General features: G+C 36.3%; 2 protein-coding genes across 2 annotated transcripts in view; one reads left to right on the top strand and one right to left on the bottom strand.

Annotated features, from left to right (window-relative positions):
- LOC134678556 (probable nucleoporin Nup54) overlaps nucleotides 1–24,145 on the top strand; it is a 294,899-nt gene that overhangs the window by 44,203 nt on the left and 226,551 nt on the right. The gene's annotated exons all lie outside the window — the stretch shown is intronic.
- LOC134678564 (uncharacterized) overlaps nucleotides 968–24,145 on the bottom strand; it is a 46,822-nt gene continuing 23,644 nt past the window's right edge. Inside the window, exons 2-7 of the mRNA XM_063537185.1 lie at nucleotides 13,729–13,844; nucleotides 13,280–13,414; nucleotides 12,495–12,645; nucleotides 9,712–9,929; nucleotides 7,450–7,563; nucleotides 968–5,726 (exon numbers count right to left, since the gene is read on the bottom strand). Of these exons, the coding sequence (XP_063393255.1) occupies nucleotides 5,496–5,726; nucleotides 7,450–7,563; nucleotides 9,712–9,929; nucleotides 12,495–12,645; nucleotides 13,280–13,414; nucleotides 13,729–13,844 (965 nt within the window). The 3' untranslated portion in view covers nucleotides 968–5,495. The remainder of the gene's footprint in view (nucleotides 5,727–7,449; nucleotides 7,564–9,711; nucleotides 9,930–12,494; nucleotides 12,646–13,279; nucleotides 13,415–13,728; nucleotides 13,845–24,145) is intronic.

Here is a 24,145-nt window from a genome sequence, read left to right as displayed (position 1 = left end):
GAAGAAACTTATGCTTTCCAACCAAGCGTGATTTGGTTAAGTACTGATGTTTATTAATTTTTTTTTTGACACTTGTGTATATATATATAATTATATTATATGTAATATGTTTAGTATTTATGTATGTAGCATGTATTTTATTTACTTTTGGACGTTTTGGTTAGTTTACTTTTAAAATGTTACTGTGCATTCCTTAAGTTTGTCTATCTAATTTGAATTCTCCCCTCATCTACTCGAAGGTTAGCTGGAAGAGATCCCTTGCAGGGATAAGCTCGCCTTTGTACCTTTATTTCTGTAAATATTATGTAAACCTGTGTTGTGTACAATAAAGTGATTACTACTACTACTACTACTACTTTAATATCCATCATCAATTCATCATGTATCATCTTTATTTAATATTACATGCAAAACCACCCCACTACAAAAACTGGTATGCCACATAATATGGTTGTTAGGTACATGGGCGGGCAGTATTGGATTAAGTTAATTACCTACTTGTGCACAATTTTGATACGTGCCTGTATGCTAAATGGGTTTCTTTTACTTCAAATCAATGGCGGTCGACATGGCTGTGTTATTTTTCCTTATTTACCATTTATATATCTTAAACATTTTTCTTCACAAGTGTGATGAAAAACATAGTGTGTAACACTGGCCGTATAAAAATTGTAAACTAAGGTCATGAAAACTCTCTGCCATCCGGGCATCGGATTCCTATTGACTCTCTTATAAAAGTTTATTAACAATATTGTCTTCCGCCCAGTTCAATGAAAGGTACCTATATAAAATAAATAAAACACCAGTTTAATATTTATTTGTTTCATACAATTGCATATTTATTTCCTGTAACATTTGGATTTTCGAATGAAAATATTGGCATTACTGTTCTGGTACAGTCGCCATCAGATATATCGGAGCGGCCAAGGTGTTCACAATATCTGAACGCGCACTCTAATGCCTTGACAATAGAGGCGTGTTCAGATATTTGTGAACACCTTGGCCGCTCCGATATATCTGATGGCGACTGTACTAGATCAGAAATGTTCATATAGACGTAGTACATAAACGTTTGTAATTGTCAGCTAAGTACTTCAGTCAAGCTCAGTACTTTTTATGCCGAGTCTGACTGAAATAGGAAGGCACGTTCGTACCTTTCCGTGAAAATACGATGGAAAATAATTATGCACTACATCTGTATTGTGGTACTAACAGTGTGGTTTCTGTTTACTTTGTAAGATGAGAGATGAGCAAAACAATACATGTTGTAAATACATCTTAGAAGAGTACCTTCGTACAAGTACAATTTTGTACATTTTCGGACTAAACATATAATAATATGTGACTTGAACCTGCTAATGAAAATATGTGTGATGAGGCAAGTGGTATCGTCTTGGGTCGTCCCATTCGTTTTTCGTCAAGTTCTTAAATTAGCCCTATTCTGCTTTCGTCACTCATTCTACATTCGTTACAATCGTCGGAGGCTTTCAATGTAGAATGAGTGACGAAAGTAGAATAGGACTAATTTAAGAACTTGACGAATAACGAATGGGACGACCCAAGACGATACCAGGCAAGTACATAATATTTGAAACTTGAGCTAGATATGTACTTGTATAGACATTGGTTGCATTTCATTAATCAACTTATTTCCTCTTCTTTTATTTCTACTAATTTTTAATACTTATTGGGTATTACAGGTAATATTTAGATAGTTATTTTACCTAATACAATAATAGCTCTGATGCATATCTAAACTGAGAAGTTGTTTATTTTACTTACTTCTTTGCTGTTTTCTATGAATTTAAGGAAGGTTTATATGCATCGACATGCTTGAAAGGAAATATATTCCATAAAGAAATACATTTAAAATTATTTTTATTTTAGAATTTTATAAAGAAGTCTTCTAATTATTTGTAAATCCATCTACATATTTAAAAAGGCCAATCCAATAATATTACCTAGATTGGTTTTTGTATTATTTACTGTACTATTTAGAAAATATTATTAATTCCTAGTAAATGTAAGTATCAAATACTTCTGATATACAATCTTTTTGAACTAAATGTGTTGAAACTGATTTATATTTAAGTACTTGAAATTGTTTTTATTATTAACTCGTAAATTCGATGTTCTAACGCAAATTAGGTACCTATTCTGTAATACGTAAAACAAGGCGTGAAAAATTGAGCTGTCGGTGCAATGACACGAGACACGATCCACTTAATAACAAGTAATAAAGAGTCGTGTTAATTAGCAGTGGTTTGAAATCGATACAAATGATTACATTTAAATTAAAAACTAATATCGCTTTAAATTGAAAAGCAAGAAGCCAAGTTTACAAATTTAACAGAAGAAAAGCAAAATATTAGAGTAGGAGACGACGCCGAGCCGCTAATTGCTATTTAACTAATACACATTGATACACACTAAATTTAAGTAGATGCCGACTCGCAAAAGTCAAAATAATTATTGACAGTAATACCTACTAAAAGCACAAAATCCTTAAAAAACACGAAAATATTAAATATAAAGTGATCGTTATCAACGTGCAGTTTTCGTAGCTAAGGGTATGGTTGGCAGAAAAAACAAATACATTTGAATATTCACTTTTGTTCTTAACTATAAAATTAATACTTATTTTAGGATTACACCTCTATAATATTTTTTTTGTTTATAGATATAACACTCTACGGTACAAAACCTTTTCCGCCCTAATATATTTTTTAAACAATTATACGTCAAATGATATTAAATGTCATAAAAATACAACTATAGTTGCGTGCAATATTTTAGAGACTTAAATTCCTGTGACTTCTGGTAACGTTCTGTTAACGTAGAAAGGTCATTTAGCTACTTATAATGGATTTTTTCCAATCGACAGGAACAACAAAATCTGTTGAGCAAATTTTAGTCGTTTATCCAGAATAATTTGGACAAGAGATTATAAATATGTATATAAATCTCATAATTTGGAAATATGTAATGTTTTAAATACTTGCGTATTTGTTTTTTTGTCAACCATACTTTGCTACCGATACAGCACGTTGATAACGATCACTAAATATAATAAAGACATCACAATTAAATAAGTGAAATGCCAGTTCGGGAATGACATAAAGTTGAACAATTAAAATAATAACAAAAAAAAAAACAATTGTCTTTGTCATTTTGAAACATTTGAATCTCGGGCAAGAATACGCTTCTGTCTTTTTAATGTCAAGTTTGTAATTTTTTTTTTCATTATTAAGTAAATACTTGAATGGGAGCATTTTATGCGTAGCCTACGTTTCACTTAATGACATACGTACTCGTATTACCTATAGCAATCGAACTAATAAAATTCAACTACAATAAATATATACAGGGTGTCCCAGAATTCGACGTCAAGCCGTAAACGGATGATAGACCAAGTCATAACAGTTATCATAAAAATACAAAAAAAAATCCAACTCATGTTTTTTTAAAAATTATGGTCACTTTAAAAATTCACTAAAAAATCCACACCTTGTAATGGTTCTTTAATTCTTGTTACTACAAATTCCATAATTTATTCTATTTTTTTATTATTGTGTAATCTTGAATAATTACAGGGTGTGGATTTTAAAGTGACCATAATTTTTAAAGAACATGAGTTGGTTTTTTTTGTATTTTTATGATAACTGTTATGACTTGGTCTATCATCCGTTTACGGCTTGACGTCGAATTCTGGGACACCCTGTATTAAGTAACCAAATACTCGTTCAAATTAGACACGAAAATTATTAATAATGATTAAACCCCAATTTGAATAAGAATATATATTTCTAAACCGGTTTTTTTTTTACGAAAGGAGGGGTATAGTTAAGTACCTATTAATTATTTAAGGCAAGTACCTATAATGCATATTTTTTAATCGCATAGCAATATAAAAATGACATTTCAGTGTCATGTTTTAAAATATGTTAATAACGGTTACGTCCATATTCATCCAACAACAATAAATTTGTATATGATTCAAAAACTCTTAGTAATCAAGTTAAGTACGAAAAAAATATTATTTATAAATATAGGAATTTTAGGGAAAAAAGTCCAACTCAGCCGAGATATTTTATAGTAATAAAAATCAACTAGAAAAAGATATTACTAAATATAACGTATATATCGTATAAATTCTAGCAGAACACATTTTGGTAGTAATTAAAGACAGTTCTGCTGTCCACGCTAAAACCTAATCATATATATGTTTTTTTTATAAAGAAGGCCTTCATTTTCATATTTTTTAACAGTTATTTCGTTGGATAGATGTGTCGGCCAAGCATTCACACTCGGGTCGGGGAAATCCTTCCTTCTTTATTAATTGTGCTCGTGTAGTGTGAGCACGACAAAAGTTTTAAACATTCTTCTTCTTCCTCGCGTTAACTCGGCATTTTGCCACGGCTCATGGGAGTCTGGGGTCCGCTTGACAACTAATCCCATGATTTGACGTAGGCACTAGTTTTTACGAAAGCGACTGCCATCTGACCTTACAACCCAGAGGGGAAACTAGGCCTCATTGAGATTAGTCCGGTTTCCTCACGATGTTTTCCTTCACCGAAAAGCAACTGGTAAATATCAAATGATATTACGTACATAAGTTCCGGAAAACTCATTGGTGCGAGCCGGGGTTTGAACCCGCGACCTCCGGATTGAAAGTCGCACGCTCTTACCGCTAGGCCACCAGCGCTTTATTATGTGTAAAAATACGGTTCGCGACTCGCGAGGTGAATGTTCGGCAAAATTTTCAAGAATCTTTAAAGAGTGCGTCGGAAACACTGATCACGCCTCTTGAGTCAGGGTGTACACATGTCGCTTCGGCTCCTCTTCACAGCAGCCGCTTTAGTCCATAGGCTCGTTATTAAATTCACTAATTGCGCACTAGCGCCTTAAACACTAATCAGTAATCAATGTAAACATTGCCGCAAGTTAACATGATTCTACTTACAATTATTACGTTTAGTAACATGCTGAGAAAATCACCTACGTTACTGTCATTGATATGCCAATCACTTTATACTGCATGATATGTTGGTCCATTTTGTGCAGTAATTGGGAGCGTAGTCGTCGTCACTTTTTCACTTCGACACGATTTGTACCTTATGTGTACACCCGGTATTTGACGGCAAAGGCTGTCTCTTGCCAGTGGCTGTCGCGGGCGCAAGTCGTATTGAAAAAATAGATTTATTCAAACTAAATTTTTCTACATTTCTCTTCTTCGAATTGCTCTTTCATCTCGTGATTAAAGTCGGAGACCCGCTTCTAATAGGAATTCGTGAGTTAACAGTTAACACACGTAAAACACTGCGCGGTCGTGCGCCGTGTGACATGAAGTTTTCAAACGGTGCTGCTGGAGTGGGCTACAAAGAGGAAACGTAGAAGAGAAATAACGCCCGCTGTAAAATTCATGAAGATGTTCACGGGGCCGTATGCCGTCGTTCAAGCGGCACGATGTAGTGTTTGTGCCCCGTACGCGCTAGTCACGCGTACGTCTCTCTGAAGCGCTTTTGGATGTGGTGGGCGGCGTTGAGCAGGCGGTGGTGGAAGGTCAAGTGGGTGTGGGGGGTGAAGACGGGCGGCGCGGGCGCGGGCGTGGCGCGCAGCGGCAGGGTCGGCAGCACCGCGTCCGTGTCCGGGTGGCAGAAGAAGGCGACGCAGTGGCGGCCGCGAGCGCGAGCGTACGTGCCCGAGGGGACCACTACGCGGTGCATCTGTAGCATTCACATAAAAAAAATATTAGTCAAATAAGTAACACAGCATGACAGCATTACAGTAAAACCAAGGCATTGTGAAACTACAAAATAAAATACAATACAAATAAAAACCAAAATAAAACGTCAATAGAGTTGGAACGTTGAATTTTATCGACTTTTTCAGCTATCGAGAAGTTCAGTCACCTTTTACATTTCTGACTTTAACATTAACCTCTTTGATAAGCTAGTTGACTAGCTAGTTTTAATAATGCAGTACTAAGTTAAGTAATTTTTAAAATTATCGTTTTATTTAAATGTTATTCTGTAATGTTCATATGAAGTCTATTATTGCTTGCTCATGGATTTGAGGTTTAGTTTTGTTAGTAGTTAAATAAATAAACATACGCTAGGTAAATATAATTTCAGTTTATTCGATAGTCGATAAAATTCAACGTTCCAACTCTATTGACGTTTTATTTTTGCCATGAGCAATTCAGCCCTCTGCTAATTATACATTAGAATATTTCAATAAAAGTAAAAATAATCTATTTATGCTTGTCGAGAAGAAAATGCTATCGCTATTTATAAAAAATACAAATTGCGTTATAAAAACTACAGTTTAGCGTTAGTTAGTTAGTACCTGAAAAGTACATATTTTGAAATGCTAAGATTAATTAATAATTATTTTTTTACAGAGTTGTTTTGTTTGTCGTGCATAACGATCTCTGTAAATATCGATGGTGCAATAACAATAATTGTGGCGTTTCCATATTACAAATTCCTCCAAAACATAATAATTTCACAATGTTGATAAAGTACTGTATGCAGTATAAGTAAATAAAATGTTAGTCAACGCGAGTTCGTGTAATGTGTCGCTGTTATGTAAATATTTTTGTTTTTTCTTAAGAAAATAACACACTTAAGTGTTGCTTCCATTTTTAATGCCAATGAACTTAAGCAGAAAAACCCAAGGGCCAAAGTACCTATCGTATCTTATGGTTGGTATTTAAATGTATGTTAGTAATTTTTTATTATTGGTATAGTCAGCCAAGAAAGTGGTCTACCACTTTTTGACTCTATCGTCTGATTCGAAAAGTGGTAGACCACTTTCTTGGCTGACCGTACCTATTACTCGTATTATATGATTGGCTGTACGTAAAATATACCTACGTGAAGGTTCAAATGAAATTTATTTAAATAGGTACCTACATATTTGGATCACGATCTATTGAAGATTCGAAGACTATCGGATCTATGTATATCATACCGAAAACCCTTTAGTCCGTAGCGGCAACATTGCCATCATAATTAAAACAAAAACGCATCTCTATTATTATAATAATTACGGTTCGAAATCGAATGCCTAGAAAGGAATGTCAAATGGTTAAAGGGTTAAGCTTGGTTAGGTCAATATTCCTTTTTTTCTGGTAATTACTCAATTGGAAATTTCGGAATAGTTTGGCAAGAGCCAATTGTCAGTGGAGCATAGGTAGACAAAATAATACAAAAAAGTGCAAGTCGTACTCGCGTTCCAAGGGTACATTACACAATTTTTAACAATGTATTTTACGGAAAGCCAGACACGAGTGATCCTAGATAAGGGTTCCGTTATTTCCTTTTGAGGTACGGAACCCTAAAAAAGAGAAAATAGTTTGTTAGTTTCATTTTGTGCTACCTACTGTTATACTGATTAATTGCCTTGTTAGGCTATAGCATTTATATATGCAAATGTTATACTGACCAGGGCCGGCAGAATGTTGGTTGTCCAAGCGGCGAGCAGTTCTCCGGTCTGCACCAATATGGCGCCGGGAAGATGGCCGACTGACTGCCACTTCTCGCTGCCGTTCAGTTTTACCTGAAAACAGTTTCACATATTTTAGTTGAAATACGTAACTCTGTTGAAAAGTTAAAATCGACGACTGAGCCAGCAAGTTATTTTAGTTATTGGACCGGTTCAAGGCTTGGCTGCGTGGGACTGATTTGTATTATTTTAATTATTTGAAGAAATTAAAACTGAAGTATCTGCTCTGATTAGAATTAGTCACAAAACTTAACAAGAAAACCAACCACCTCATTTAAGCGGTAGACTTACGAGTATAAAGCACCCATAGAGACTTGATCGAGCCACTGTGAGATCCAAACTTATTACATTACTTATAAATATTTTCGCATTTTTTTTACGTTGGTTTTTCAAGGTTGTGCGCAATGATAAGGAGTCAGAATAAGGAGTGCCTCCGTATAGGGTAGTGTGTTAGTTTCCGTCCAGGCCGCGTAGCCAAAATGCCAATCGCTTACGCTCCGTAGCGATCGAAACGCAACTGTCTCTATCGCACTAATATGGAAGAGTGATAGAGAGACACAAAGCGTTTCGTTGTCGAAGCGATAGCGATTGTAACCTTGGCTAGGCCGGCTGGGAGCCGATTTTGGAATTTCGATCGTTCGATTTCGTCACTCGAATATCGGTGAAAAACGGCGAAATGCTCATTTTTGAAATACGAGCGATAGAAATTGCGAATCTAGTGGTATTGACCACTCGTTTTCAATTCTATTAGTAGAATTTAAATGCGTAGTAGTGGAGATATTATTGAATAAAATACACGAAATCGAGCGGTCGAATTTCAAAAATCGGCCCTCTGCTATAGTTTTCGTACACTTGACGAAATTTGAATATAAACTTACACTAGTGCTCAAATTTGTACGTATTGCAATCCTTAATGTCAAGACAATATATCTGTCTACATAAAAAATATATTTCGCATTTAGAAAATTAAAAATCAAATATGTATATGTATATTATTTGCGAATCTGTCAAGTGCAGAAAACGGACGGAAACAAGCGCAATGACCCTATATTATGTGGACGGACAAACATCGTCTTTACCTAAGTACAAGCTGTCACGGAAGACGAACAACAAATTCAAGTTATGAGGAAATACTACACGTTAAAATATACTAGGCGTTCTAGGCGGTTGGTGCGACTGACCTTAGAACTTTACCATGACATTGATCTGATGGCCTTGGCAATGACCTTGATCTATCTTTAGCCTTTATTAACATGCGAATCGGGTACTTATAGACCGAGAACAGGAACTTATTTCGGGGTAATCTGGCGTTTCGATATATTCGGGGCGAGAAAAATGCCGAATACTGAATCTGCCATGAGACATGTTAATTTTTAAATAAACGATTCAAAATTAAATATTTAGAGTGAAAAAAAAAATCAATCATCAAAATTTCTTATTTTAGTTCGTTAGTGACCTTGCATGGGTTGGGTTACTTGGGTCATAAGCATAGTATAGAGGGGTCCTATCATAGTAAATGTTGTAGTCACTGTAAATTTACTGCCATCTATCGACACACGATTATAACTCAAAATAAACACGTGCTCGTGTAAAATTATCAAAAAAATGGATATATATGGATAAATGATTTTATTATTTGTATATCATTTTGACCCATTCACTGATATCTATGTATTAAAATTGTTAAATATGAAACGGTGTCGTCACGCCATCTAGCCAAAGGTGTGTGCGCCATCTATCCGAGAATGACTTTTTCTTGATTTCCGAGGCACGTTTTTTCTTAGACTTTATTCATCTTATACGAAGTTACATATGTCTTTGCTTGGGTATAAAGATGACATAATTACACACAAATAAATACATATACTCGTAATGTTAGTTTTATAATTATGTATTAATAGTGTCTTCCAGCAGGCATTTCTTGATGCTTCCCAAGTTACTCATTAAGGCTCATAAGTTGCACCAACCACATTTAACCGCCCCTTATTGTTCTTTATTATTATTATGGTTGTTGCTAAGTAATTGAACTAAACTTATTTAGCATGACCTCGTACGAAACTATCACTAAAAATACCCACAACAGCTATTCATAGACTTTTTCTAATTCCAATTGACAACTATATTTAAAACCCGTTCTTTTTCCACTCTCTTGTGCATTCGTCATTGTCAACGAATAAAAAACTGTTTCACAAGTAAAAATACCTCGAGGCCACCTTCGGAGTCTTGCGCAAGCAGCGTGAAAGTGCCGTAGTCGGCGTGCGCGCCGCACCGGGTGTAGTGCACGGCGTCGCTGTCGCAGCACGGGCCCTCGTCCTCGGGCGGCACGGGCGGGTAGTACAGCAGCCGCATGGTGGACGGGTTGCGGCCCTCGCTGGACAGCATGCTGGAATGGCACGTCAGCAGCGTCGCCGGCGGCAGACCTGGTTCACCAACAACATCTATTAATGATAAATTCTCGACCGATATTTGATACTTATTTAATTTGTCCATAATATTGAATAGAGGTACTTAACAACGAGGAAGTACTTAAAGTTCATTGTCGGGAGCGGGGGGAAAGGTTTTTCTAGTAATTTATCCTGTGTGTACGCTTTACAACAACAGCACGCTAGAATAAAAAAGCAGGAGGTTTGATTGCTCATCTCAGATTTCTTACAACTATAGTATTCATTAAACATCGGAAAATGTTGAGGAATAGGTATAATTATACCTCAAGGTTAGTAGTCCTTTTGTAAGAGAAGTTAAAAATGGCTTAGTTTCGCATTGCAAGCATTTTAATACGTTTCCATTAATAAGAAAGCAAAGCAAACAAAGTTTGATTGTTATAAAAATCACTGTTTGGTTCTTATTGTCATCTGCATAATATTTTCGCATTAGGTACTTACTGTCAGAGTACAGTCACCTGCAATAATATCGTGCACAACAAAGCGTGAAAAGACATGAGGCACAATCTTATGAGTAGAGCCATAAATGGAAAACACATATTTTTGTGTGCATTATGTAAGATATTATTGTACATGGCTGTACCTAATACTAGCTATCGGTAAGGTATACGATCCGTCTGTACAGGCGACACGATCGAAAGCGAGATGCAACAACGTGTGTGATAATGATAACGATAGGTAAGACGAACCGGTCAAGGTTCTCCTTTAAAATAACTAATTCTATATTAGGCATTTTTTGAACAACTAGCCATATTGTGCAAGGTGATTTGGTAGGTCATACTGAACAACTTATTCTACGGGGCCAACCCCGAAATCCCAAAAAAAATTTGGCTTTCCCATAGAAAACGTCGACATCCACTCGACCAAAATGTATGAAACGGCCAAAAAATGTTTTTGTGATTTCGGGGTTGGTCCCATAGAAAAACTTGTTCAGTATGGCCTACCTAATCACCTCGCACAATATTGCTAGTCGTTCAAATAACGCCCCGTATAATAAATTACAGGCACCTATAAATAATTGTAGCTTCAAACAGAATAACCGACTGTTCTGTGAGTGTGATTATGATTTTATGATTTATTGGATAGGCATTGAACCGGTTGTTATTGATTGACGCAACAGTCAAAGTGCGTTTGATAATAATCGATAGCAGCGATGCAACGACGATGACAATCAATATGTGCTCCAGGTTACTTTAATTTCAGTTTACTGAGTGAAAGTAAAGTGTATACTGTTCTGTATAAAATGCCGATAGCTTATGTTTCAGAGCCAATCGGGCGACACTATACCTACAATCCGGAAAATCGTCAAGCCGTAAGGAGCCTCGATAGTAGCATGTTGAACAACGCCCCTATAGTATTCTACCATGCATATATATGCACCCTCGAATACTTTTACAATTACAGGTTTATCTAGAATTCTAGACAGTTCGCGTTCAAAAGTATCTGCAACAGTTTAATTATTCTATTTGTAGAGACATGTCTCTTTTTGTTTCTATCAAAGATTGGATACTAGTAGATAGTTTTGACGTTTAGTCTGATACGCTAGTTTTGACGCTGACTGTACTAACGAATTGTGTACTCCTAGAAACTAGGTACTTCAATTTAAAAGCAAACGGAAAGAATTGATAAATAATATAACGTAACAAGTGTATGTATAGTCATCGTGTCGTATACACTAACATTTATAATATAAACATTCGTAAGCCAACGTGAGACTTCGCAAGGCAGTTAAATAACAAAAACAAAAGCATTATATAAACAAAAGACACATTGAGCAACCGAAGACGATATCTGAGTCTGATAAGGTAAACGTACTAGTGTTCGACATGCTAATGCCCAATAGATGGATTAGATGGTACCCTGCTGTCACCTCTATTGACAATGACTTAAGTTTCAAGATGACATGTATACAGGCACCGCGTCGAGCACCATCAGTACGTTTACCTTACCATTGATACGATTCGTTTTTAAAACTTTTAAACAGAAGCGAGACTGTCATGTGAATATTTTTAAACTGTATTTCTATTATGGGACTGGGTCGATCAACTATTGTTGTTATTCTGTCCCATCAGCCAGGAGACAATAGTTAGCATAGTTTTTTTCTAAAACACACATGGCACTTCTGTGCTGCTGTACCATGTTTTACAAACGTGCTTAGTACCTAGATGTCCCATTATGGAATAGCCTTATACCTAACTACCAAAAAATTCAAGTTTGGTTCATTTAAATACGAAATAACTAGTATTTTGAGTGACCCAGGAGACCGTGACCATGGCAACTAGTGACAAGAAAAAGTTGATTCACCCAACAAAGTCCTATCACTGGGCGTTTTGTAGTAAAAAAAAACGGGTTGCACTCCGGGAGTGCCGGCAGAAGTGAAAACTCAATGACATTGTAACAGTTTATCGATCAGGTCACGTGTCCCTTTTACGAATTTTCAATCTGCCAAATCTGTCGGTCCCCAGTCCCCAATTTTTCCCCATCACAAAAAGTGCACAGCGCCGCTAAAGAAGTTTTCACTTCAAAGATATAAGAAATATTAACCGAAGGCGTAAGCGAGCGCCTGCAGCAGAACGCGAGACAGGTTAGTGAGGTCCTGCGCCAAGGGCACGGCGTGCTTCGTGAACTCGGGGATCTCCTGCGCCGGCATGGAGGACGCCGAGAGCGTCGTGATGTTGAACAGGTGCCGCAGCTCCTGTCAAGAAAAGAACGTGTATATTGTGAAGTCATGCCTAATATATCCTAAACGTTAAGGTGCATAAGGTACGGGCGAGCGGGAACGAAATAACTAAGTTTTTGGCAAAAATTTCATTTTTGGAACAAGCTTTTATCGCTGACTGTACTTTTCTTTCCACAGGCAACTAATACTCATTGAGACAATCCTAAAAGCCCCAAACACAATTAGGTTTCGTTGTTTTACCACAGAGTTCCTATGGCCACCTCCTGTCTCCATCATCAGATCAGTTCAATGGTACCATAATATTGCATTGTCGTCCGATTTATACATGCATGCAAAATTTCAGCTCAATCGGAAACCGGGAAGTGGATCAAATTTAACTTGCAAGATTTGATTACAGACAGACAGACAACGGCCAGGTGAAACTAAATAAAAGCTTGCAAAATGAGCGGCGCTGATTGATGCGTGCGGCGGATTTTGCCTACAATTTCACCCGCCGTGGCGCTCGTTCCGTGCACACGCGCGATGTTGCGAAGGCCCTTAGACTGGTGCAATAAATAGTTATTGCATCAGTTACAGAATTCTGGACTGCCACTCCGTAGTAACTAGTTAAATCGTTTTTTTTTAGTATTTGTGTTTTTTTTTAATTTACCGTCATGGTGGTGTCGAACTGCTCGGTCCCCGGGCGCACGTAACCGTGGTTGTTGGCCGGGTTGCGGAGGTATTGCGCCCGACATCCCTCCGGCAGCGCGCAGAAGTTGTCCAAGTCTGCGTACACTGCTTTTAACTGTAAATTAATTGCTATATTTAAATGACCTATACTAAGTAAATACATAATATTATTAAAACTCCCTAGGCTATGCCAACAAAATCCTTCAAGTACATCACTTTGGAAAAGAGCTTATTCTTTAAACTTCTGGATCAATTTTTAGGAGTCATAGCTAAGAAAACTTGCTTTAACGTAAATCAGCGAGGAGCTACGATGCCACAGACAGACATTGACGTCCAACATATAAGACACCTCTTGTATGTTTGACGCTTTTGCGTCGGGGGTTAAAAAAGTGTTTTGCAGTATATCAGCCCACTAAAATTATAATTTACCTTCTCCTCGGCAATGCCATGGTTGACCAGCATCGCCATCCCCTTGCTGCTGAGGGCGGTGAACAGCTGTTGTCCGATGCGGCGCACCACCGACTTCATAGGACACACGTCCGTACCTGGAACAAGGAACAATACACTATTGAGCAGCTGTTTTCATTGTGCAGTCAATTGAAGGCGTGATAATGATAGGCTTTTAACGTCTGAGGTGTCGTTTTCAGATTATTAATGATTTCTGTAACGTATTTTAATTTTTTGAGTTACAGAGGTCGAGGCTATAGGGACCGTGCGCGTTGGAGGGTCTGACAGCTTGTAGCCTGAATCGGAAACATATGTGCTACCATCTACCGTTCTCGTGGGTACGTTTCCTTGTGCATAGTAGGTTCTGCCGTCTTGCGGGCTGCATAGGAAGCATAAACGACACATTTACGGCTCGTGCCAAAAATCTGACGGCTCCTAAGCTGCCCCCTATAATTCATGCACGGGGCCTAAAATATAATCATTAATCAATAATTAGTATACCTACTTATTTACGTTTCACAATGTGTTCTAATCTACGGTCAGTAGTATTATTATATGTATTAAGTATATAACATATTGTCAAAAGAGTAGGTAGTGGGTTCGCAATGGTGCTCATGTAAGGGAGTAATGACGTCCTGACACGTCTATAACCTAGTGTAAGTATTGCTGTATGTACTGTGCATACTGACCTTTTGTTAGACTATCCGCAGATGCTAAACTTTAGCGTGTTCTAGCAAGGTCCTTCCGTTCACACACATCCATAAAGATGGCTACGCTAACATTACAAAACAAAAGAGCCTAAGACCGCTTGTTGTTCAATGTCTGTACTACTTTACTTGGCGATGCATATTTTAACTATTTAACCGAGTGAATCCGGCAGTATAACATTAATTCAAACGGATATGGCCGGGGATGATGTTTCCCACATATTTCAGTGTTGTGACCTTTCTTGATTGCACAAGCCCGCATGTTCTTGTAGGTAGGTACAAGTAAACCAGCCTTTGCTGTCCGTGACACCATTTCGATGGAATACCTTGTTGAATGAGAATTTGGAATTTTTATTTATGTTCACGGAGACAAAGTCGAACTCGGAGTTAAAATATCGAAACGAAAGAATTGTGTACTGCTCCCAAAGTGGCTACGCTAAAGAACGGTGTCGCGTCCTTAAAATTTCAGTCCTATTTCTCATCATAATTTATTGCTTTGGATTGCCGCCTGGGGCCACTAGGCCACTACTGCCGAAGGGAGATAAGTTTTAAGGCAAGTCATTATTCCTTCTTCGGCCACGTACTTAATCCTATAACCTCAGATAATACCTAAGTACGTAGTAGGTATCCGAGGTAGAGACAGAGACAACTGTCTGTTTATCTATATCTAAGTTTGACTCTATCAAGAATTTCATTATACAATACAAACGTATCACTTATGTAGTTGTCACCATATCAAACTGCTTGCTCAAATGTAGCATTTTGAAACATTTATGTAATAATAAAAATACTTGACGTATGAAACAGTGATTGGGTTATGATAAGATTGGAAACTTGCCTATCGCTAATATGAAATATCAATCACGTGCAAAAATATATGTACCTGATTGCTGTAGGGTACCTGTAGGCTAAAAAGACAGGAATATTAGGAATAAATTACCTTGTATTAAACAAGTTTAGTATGTTATTTTTTAGGCTATATTTTTGCCAAATGTAGAAAGAACGGTTGTGAACTTAATTGGTCATTCAAAATGCATAGTGATTAAAAAAACCTGAAGATGAATTGTATATTATGAATCCCTAATAAATGCCAACAGCTCTTTGACTAAGTACGACACGACTTCTGTTGAACTGATAGTGGTTCGAACAGGAGACGCCCTTATAACGCCTTGTCCAAAGACGCAAGAAAATAAGACGGATATGCTATAGGACATGTATTTTAGATTACACTTTCGATGTCGAGTTGTTGACAGTGCAATGTCAGTAAGTAGTACTGATTGATGTCACGCGCTGATCCTTGGAAGCCGCGAGATAATGAATCGCAAGCGTAACATCCGTGGAGTTAATTCAACATGACATGTCGTCCGCTCCACCGCATTCCTCATGTGAGGCTCTTAACATGCGAGCACCTATTTTCCAATTGCGAAATCCTTAAGAAATAAGGTTGAATATTGAACAGTGAGAGTGATTTCCATGAAAGTATTGATATCACCCTTCATGAACTGCAATTAACATTTTAAGCGCCATTTCTCTTTACTCTGAATCTAGTTCACATCTCTGGGGTTTGATTTACTATTTCAAGTTATGGTGATTTTGAGGTCTTAGCTGCTGTTCTGCTACGGTTCTGCCTACGATTATACTCATACCATGTTAGTACACACACGTAGATAACTATGTAACATGATACCTTCGCTAGAATGCGTAGTAGTTTTTTTTTATCTTTCCGTTAGTTATATTTTTGTTCAATAAACGTACATTATGAAATTCTGTAAGTTACAGTCAAGATCCGTGTTTATAATGAAAACACGCTTTATTCCCTAATCATTCATTAATCCCGCACCGTTAGTTGGTACCTACGATCTTAGGTAGCATACAAAATAAAAACAAGTAACAAATTAGGTGTCAATTAATTGGGTGTTCATGTTCATATGATGATATTTTATATGTATTGTGTGATTATGAACAAGGGCGTTGGAACGATCACCTTAAAAAATAATCACGCAAAAAACCTAAATATATACTGAATTCAAATTTAATTACTATTATATTTAGCTATTTAATTCAGTTTTATGATAAATGACTCAATTTCAGCCCTTGACATCGTTAGAAGTGGGAGCGATCGATTATTTTGCCGGTTCCCTGCGCTAGCATTAGGTATTTATATATGTAGATAAGTACCTACGTACTTATTTTGCATTATGTAGTGAATCACTCTAAGTGATGCTGATGAATTTGAAATAGTGTGTATAAAGCAGGCCACTGACGAGCCTTCCAAATGGATGCCGTTACAATGGATTCATCCAAATCGACGCCATCCTAATATTAAACATTGTACGTTTTTGACATTCACGTACCGATTTTGGATTGTAGCCACGCTATTTGGACTGTTGGAACGCTGGTCAGTGGCCACCTTAAAGCATGTAGAAATAGACATCTGCAATTGATAAATCTGTGCTATTCTATTTATGACTATTAGACATGATATTAAAATTCACATTAGACAGTTTAGACACCATTTTTTTGTCAAAATACATAAAACTTGATAAATTAAACATGGAAGAGAAACTAGTGGGATACTTTTATTGCCGTCCTTTTCTTTCTTCTATTCCATATGAAAACTCGGAACACATTGTTACTTTGATTGGTCAACCACCAAAAGCCGTAACAGAAAGACCTATAATTGCGAGTCGGGCTCGCGTTCCAAGGGTTCCCTACATTACTCAATTTTTAACAATGTATTTTTTATATGTGAAACGCGAGTGAATTGCCTTTAAAAAACCCGTAGGGGTCGGATCAAAAACTAAGTAATTAGTCCGACTCACGCTTGACTGCATATTTCTAATAGGTTTTCCTATCATCTATGGGTAAAGACCTATTTTATGTATTGTTTTCGAAATTTTAGACCCAGTAGTTTCGGAGATAAAGGGGGAGGAGGAATGGTAATTTTTTGCCTATTTTCTTGAATTACTTCTAAACTGTTTATTTTAAAATTATACAAAAAAATATATTTGAGATTCTTATAATGAGCTCTTTCATTTGATATGTAACACGATATAGTTTAAAAAACTTTATTTTTTAATTTTCTCATTTACCCCCCAAAAGTGGCCCCTATGTTTAAAATTCATTTGTTTACGTTACATGTCCGTCTTTGGGTCACAATTTACATATGTGTACCAAATTTCAACTTAATTGGTCTATTAGTTTCGGAGAAAATAGGCTGTGACAGACGGACAGACAGAGAGACAGACAGACAGACGCACGAGTGATCCTATAAGGGTTCCGTTTTTTTTCCTTTTGAGGTACGGAAAAAAATACCTACCTAATAAGTAGCGTTAAGAGATTATCGTACATTCAGTCAAAATCAAAATCAAGGCGGTTTACATTACAATTTAGGTTAGCTGAGCGCTCGCGCTCGGCCTTACTCACCCACCTGAATTTCGATACTCGATATAAAATTGCCAAAAATACATAAGTACCTATTTAATGTAGTAATAAAGGAGTTGAAGATTGCTTTGATGGCATCAATGATTAGTAAACATAGCATAGCAAGAATGCTTCTAATGACAGCGACAAGAATTAGAAAACATCCACAGTCAAATCCATTTTTATACGTACATACTTAAAGCTAAAAAACTTTATAAAACGCGACATTGATGAAGCAAGCGGCATTTATATCCAAAAATGAGAAAAGGCTCTTGCGAAATTTGATATCACTAACATTACTACTGCTCTAGCCGAATTTGCCACCTAAAATCCTACTTACGTCAGAGATTTTGACAGACATTGACATTAAGTATACCCCGATAAGATCAAACCTTGTCAAATAGCGTAGTACGAGTATGAATCTGAAGCGTGTCTTAATCTCGTCGGGGGCGATTGCTCGATTTCGTCACTCGAAAATCGGTGGAAAACGGTGAAATGCTCATTTTTTAAATACGAGCGATAGAAATTTGGAATCGAGTGGTATTGACCACTTGTTTTGAATTCCATTGGTAGAATTGAAATGCCTAGTAGTGGAGATATTATTGAACGAAATACACGAAATCGAGCGGTTGAATTTCAAAAATCGGTCCCTTGATAGAATGACGGGTAGTGTCCGATTGCATGGATAAACATCTACAATAAATAATGTTTGTGCTACAGTTACCAGGAGGCGTATTCTGAATGTAATAACATGTTATGAATTTGATCTGGATATTGTTTTGTATGAGGAAATTAAAAGCCTGTCACGAGAAAGAAATGATTGGCGATTACTCCACCGACAAGAGCAAAGCTCTTAAGTTATGGTGATGATTGTTTTGTCTGGTCAGTATCAAAAGTGGCATTTCTTCAAAAAAATGACAATTTTGACACTGACATGTCCATAATTAATCAAGATCACATTCATAACAATGCCATCATAACCATCGTCTTCCATATAAGACGTTTGACTTGGAAAGCAAAATGTTTATTTTTTAGCATACTTGTGACATGCGTGATTTGCGTGAATAGGTGTCCCTTGGTGTCCTGGGGCTGCTAAAGAGCGCAAGTGCATGCCCCGTATATTAATTTGTATAGGTATGTGGTTGAATAAGTAATTTATTGGGTCAAAATACCAGACAATTTACAGCGAGGGTTTCCGTTTAAAGTTAGGCAAAAATTATTTAGTCCGGATGTTCTTCTCTGTCGGTCAAACGATTTTCGTGAAATTTTGTGAATCCTCATATTCCATATTAGCTGTGATCCCCCATGGCTCCGCATATAATTATCTTTTGTCAATTCATCTTAAAGGAAATTACTCAAAATGACGGGGCTATGGGGGTTCACGAGGTCTACTGCTGACAGAGCCACTGGTTATAGTAGTGTAAACTGATGGATTATACTCGTATATTATATACATATTTAGACCCACATGAAGGCAAGGTGAAAACCATTAAACTTAATGGTTCCTGTGGTTGACAAGTGCACAAACAGATGTGGCCGATGTGGGTATGTATTTACTATTATGTACCTATGTAATGTATTCCCATAGAATTACCTACATCCACTTAGATTTACAATATTTCAGGTACTTACCTACTACTTTCATTATACCTAATATTCTACAACTAAGAATCTGGCACGAAATTATCATCAAACTGACGGTAATTTCGTGCTGCGTGTCCTGCATTTAATTTTGAATTTGTACAAGATATTTAGTAGCTACAATTTTTCACCACATTGCTGGCAAACAAGCGCACGAAGCGCGTAAATTTAGGGATTACCGTACTCCTGGGTGACCCTTTAAGTCTCTTGTGAAAATATCCGTGGAACTTTTGCGTGGATAAAGTGCTTAACCTACCTCCTTTCTGCGATTCATTAAATAATAGGCCAGTCAAATTAGATTTTTTCCTGGAAATAATTCCCAGCAAGCTGGAAATCGTCTTAATACCTTCATATGCTTCTAATTTAACGTAATTCGAGTTTGCTCTATTCCAGGAGATGTGGTAAAAAATTGCTCTTTTTCAGTTTTTTTTTGCTTGTAGTTCAAAAACGGTACGTCCGACGGAAAATTAACTCTAATAAAAATAAAATATAAATTGATATCTAAGGATCTGAAGATTGTAAAAAATGGCGGCCACTTTGAATTTCTTTTTTTTGTAAAATCCTATTTTTTTTTCCACCAGTTTGTTTCACCAGTGTATCAAACCACACCATATCCACACCTCCTGTGATGGAGCAACTCGGACTATACGCAAATAGGACCAATTGATGGTATTAAAATTATTTCCAGCTTGCTGGGAATTCATTCCTCAAAACGCTCCAATAAGGATCTAATTTGACTGGCTTATATGTTAGGGTTCCAAATTCAAAAACGTAACTAACGGTTCTGTGACATAGGAGGATAAATTTTAAATTCTCATGTTGTGTTTTACGAAAACCATGGCTGATATGCAGAAAACATTTAATTTACCTTTATAAACTTAATGCGTAAGCGCAATGTTCTGCATGTGCATAAGTATTATGTAACGATTACATAGAATTCATTAGAATTCTGCTTAGTAGCAGAGTTATGCGACAGGTCGACGTGGCCCAATTATTAAATACGAGCGAAGAAAAAATATTTATCGCGATAAGTATGCGAGATGATGACGCAAGCAAAATGTTTTAAACAAAGAATTGATGTAAATATGTGTGTGTGTTAGCTCACAGCAGCGGACTGTGACGACGACGAAGGTCGTATGTTAAGATCATCATCCGATCGTTAAGTGCTGTTTTTTTTTGCCTCCCGTAGTCCGTAGTGAATAAAATAATGCAATAGATGCTACTTTATCCTACAAGCTGTTGCCCGCGACTTCGTCCGCGTGGAATCTTATCATCAACATTTTACATCTTTAGTACCTATAATTTTCATATGTTGGTTGCTGAAATTACTTTTCTTGTATTCTCATAATAGGTACCTATGCCCTTATGCAAAGATTCAAGTCCACCACTCGAAAAAAATTTTGAAATTCATACAAACTTTCGACCCCTTTTTCACCACCTTAGGGGATGAATTTTCAAAAACGCTGAAATTAGTTTTCTTGTATTTTAATAATATATATTTTTACAAAGTTTCAAAGTCCTAGCTTAGAAGAAAACTTTAACCCCATACGAACTTTCATCCCCTTTTTAACCCCCTTAGGGGTTGAATTTCTCAAAATCGCTTCTTATCTCTTGTACAAACACTTTATAAATGCAATCTGGTATGCAAATTTCAACTTTCTGGCTTTTGTAGTTTCGGCTCTGCGTTGATGAATCAGTCATTCAGTCAGTCAGGACACTTGCATTTATATATATAGATATTTATTATTTTATTTTTGCTTTCTGATACAAGTAATTAGTAAAAACTAACCACGTTATGTCGCGTGCGACGTGCGCTTATAATAACCAGAGGCGCTACCGCGAAAACCGAAATTCGCAAATTGCGGGGATCTTTCTCTTTTACTCCAATGAAGGCGTAATTTAGAGTGACAGAGAAAAATGCCCGCAATTTGCGAACTTCGATTTTCGCAGTTATAGGCCTGACATCGTAAATTTTATAGCATTTTTGGTGCAGCGGAGTGGTGTTAACGGAATTGGTATAGATAACTCTTTGCGCCCTATTCTATAATCTATCAAAGATTCAATAATGGCAATTTTATTTCAATGTACGAGTACAGATAAAATAAAATGGCCACATTAGTTAGGGTGTATCAGTGATTAGTAATCACCTTCGTGGACACAGTTTTTAAGATGGTTTTGGCAGCGCCAAGGAACTCTCAATTACCTACAGTCAGCAGAAGATTGACATTGACAAATCCGGCTAGGTGTCCAAAATTAACAACAATGATTTGCTTAGATTTGTTTATTGTGAACACTTCGGCTGCTAACTGTAAGTACTTAAATATATAATGTAAATATCCGCCAATAAACCGCTTCACATTTCAACACACACTTATTTAGAACTTGCAAGTGTAATGCCAACGAGTTTCATGGAATTTTTACGGACGACACTCAATATTTCAAGCCACTCATGCAATATCCATGCTTCTAGGATCTACTTACATACTTACTCGTATTACTATGTAGTATGTAGAGGCATAAACATTTTAGGCTTCTTGTTTGTAATTAGTTTCCCACTGGTCATAATAATTGTATAGAACTATACAGTATATGTTATGATGAAAATCAGTTCCTTCTCAATTTGTCCTGGGAACAATGCCCCGGGTAATAAGGTTAGGCAAAATTGTACCTACATAAGTCTATTTTGTGTTATATTTAGTTTGATTCTCTGCATTTTATGTTTTGATTATTAATTGACCGAAGCGAAGCGAAGGTCTACGTTTTGACTCGGGCGTTTTGCTTTTGTATGTCCGGATGTTCTCCTCTACAGGTCGCAATTCTTAACCGATTCTCGTGAAATTTTGTAACCGAATTCTATAAACCGATAATAAATTTTTGTCGAGCCATTTTTTAAATTTTTTCAAAATGGAAAAGTTGTGATAGCTCTTGCTTATACAAATAGTCGTATCGGTATCATAAGAAAGTATTCTTTTTGAAACATGTTTACAGATTAAATGTCAAAAAAATCAGAAAATTTATTTCGCTGGTTTTGGAGGTATTAAGATATTTAGTTTTGTATGTCCGGATGTTCTCCTCTACAGGTCGCAATTCTTAACCGATTCTCGTGAAATTTTGTAACCGAATTCTATGACTCAATAAAAATTTTTTGTCGAAACGGTTTTTGGAAATTTTTCAAAATGGAAGAGTTGTGATAGCTCGCGCTTAAACAAATAGTCGTATCGGTATCATAAGAGTGTATTCTTTTTAAGACATGTTTACAGATTAAATGGCCAAAAATTCAGAAATTTTATTTCGCTGGTTTTGGAGGTATTAAGATATTTAGTTTTTACTTGAGAATCAGTAGCTAAATTTCGTCACCTCATGTAAGAACTATCATGGTATATTTTGCAAACGTTCGCTTTTTTGTTTGCACGGAAGGTCTGGGTTCGATCCCCAGTAATTATATGCTGGGATATAACTTTTTGTATTTTTTTACACTTAAATTTCATATTAATTGTTGTTTTTATTTTATTTTTTATTTAATTTACTCAGTTTTAAGCTCTGCTCGCGAGGTCTACAGCTCACAGAGCCACTAGTATTATATAAGTATGTTATTAACATAATACAATTGTATAACTTGAACATTGTTCTCAAGATGAATAATTCAGCCCATTGGCGAAGAACCTAAATTAATTAATTAATTTATTAATTGTAAATTTGTAAAGCGATAAAGTCTTCTCTCAACAATTAATGATTATGTAGGTAAAATTTTATTACCTACATTATTTAAAGATTGTGATAAACTACCTACTTAATTTGGGGCATAAAAGAAATTAAGGATAGGTAATTAAGTTTAATTACTGAAAAAATATATAGCTTGTGCCGTATTCGCTAGGGAAATGGTATCTAACTTTGACTGTACATCGGTGGGCCTTATGCCTTTTGTACTAAGGTACATATCAAACATTTTTTCGAGCGCGGGACTTGAATCTTTGTATTTGGGGATACTATTAGAAGACAATAAAAATGATTTCAGCGTTTTGTAAAATTCATCCCCTAACAGGGTTAAAAGGGGTTGAAAATTTTAATCCATTACAAATGCTTTGAAACGTCGTAGAAAGGCATAATAGGCGATTACAAAAATAAAATAAGTAATTGCAACGTTCTTGGAAATTCAATCCCTAAGGGGGCTAAAAAGGGGATGAAAATTCCTCTTGGGGTGTAATTTAATTTTAAGCTAGGAACTAACTTTTTGGAAAAAAAGGTAATAAATTAAAAAACATGAAAACTAATTCAAGCATTTTTGAAAATCATCTCCCAAGGTGGTGAGAAAGGGGTTGAAAGTTTGTGTGGAGATCAGATATTTTGTGAGTGTGGAATGCGGAACTTGAATCTTTGTATAAGGGCATAGGTACCTATTATGAGAATACAAGAAAAGTAATTTCAGCAACCAACATCAAAATCCACTTGACTTAAAACTTCATACAACTTGCTAAAAAATAAAAATTACTTAATTTCAACATTGCTTGGATATGAAAATTATAGGTACTAAAGATGAAGATAAGATGTTGAAGATAAGATTCCACGCGGACGAAGTCGCGGGCAACAGCTAGTCGATATATATACGTAAGTATGAGTTTTCCATATTT

This window comes from Cydia fagiglandana, chromosome Z (assembly GCF_963556715.1).
Source record: "Cydia fagiglandana chromosome Z, ilCydFagi1.1, whole genome shotgun sequence".
NCBI classification, from domain to species: domain Eukaryota; kingdom Metazoa; phylum Arthropoda; class Insecta; order Lepidoptera; family Tortricidae; genus Cydia; species Cydia fagiglandana.
The sequence above is the reverse complement of the archived record's forward strand: the minus strand, read 5'-3'. Positions and strand labels throughout refer to the sequence as shown.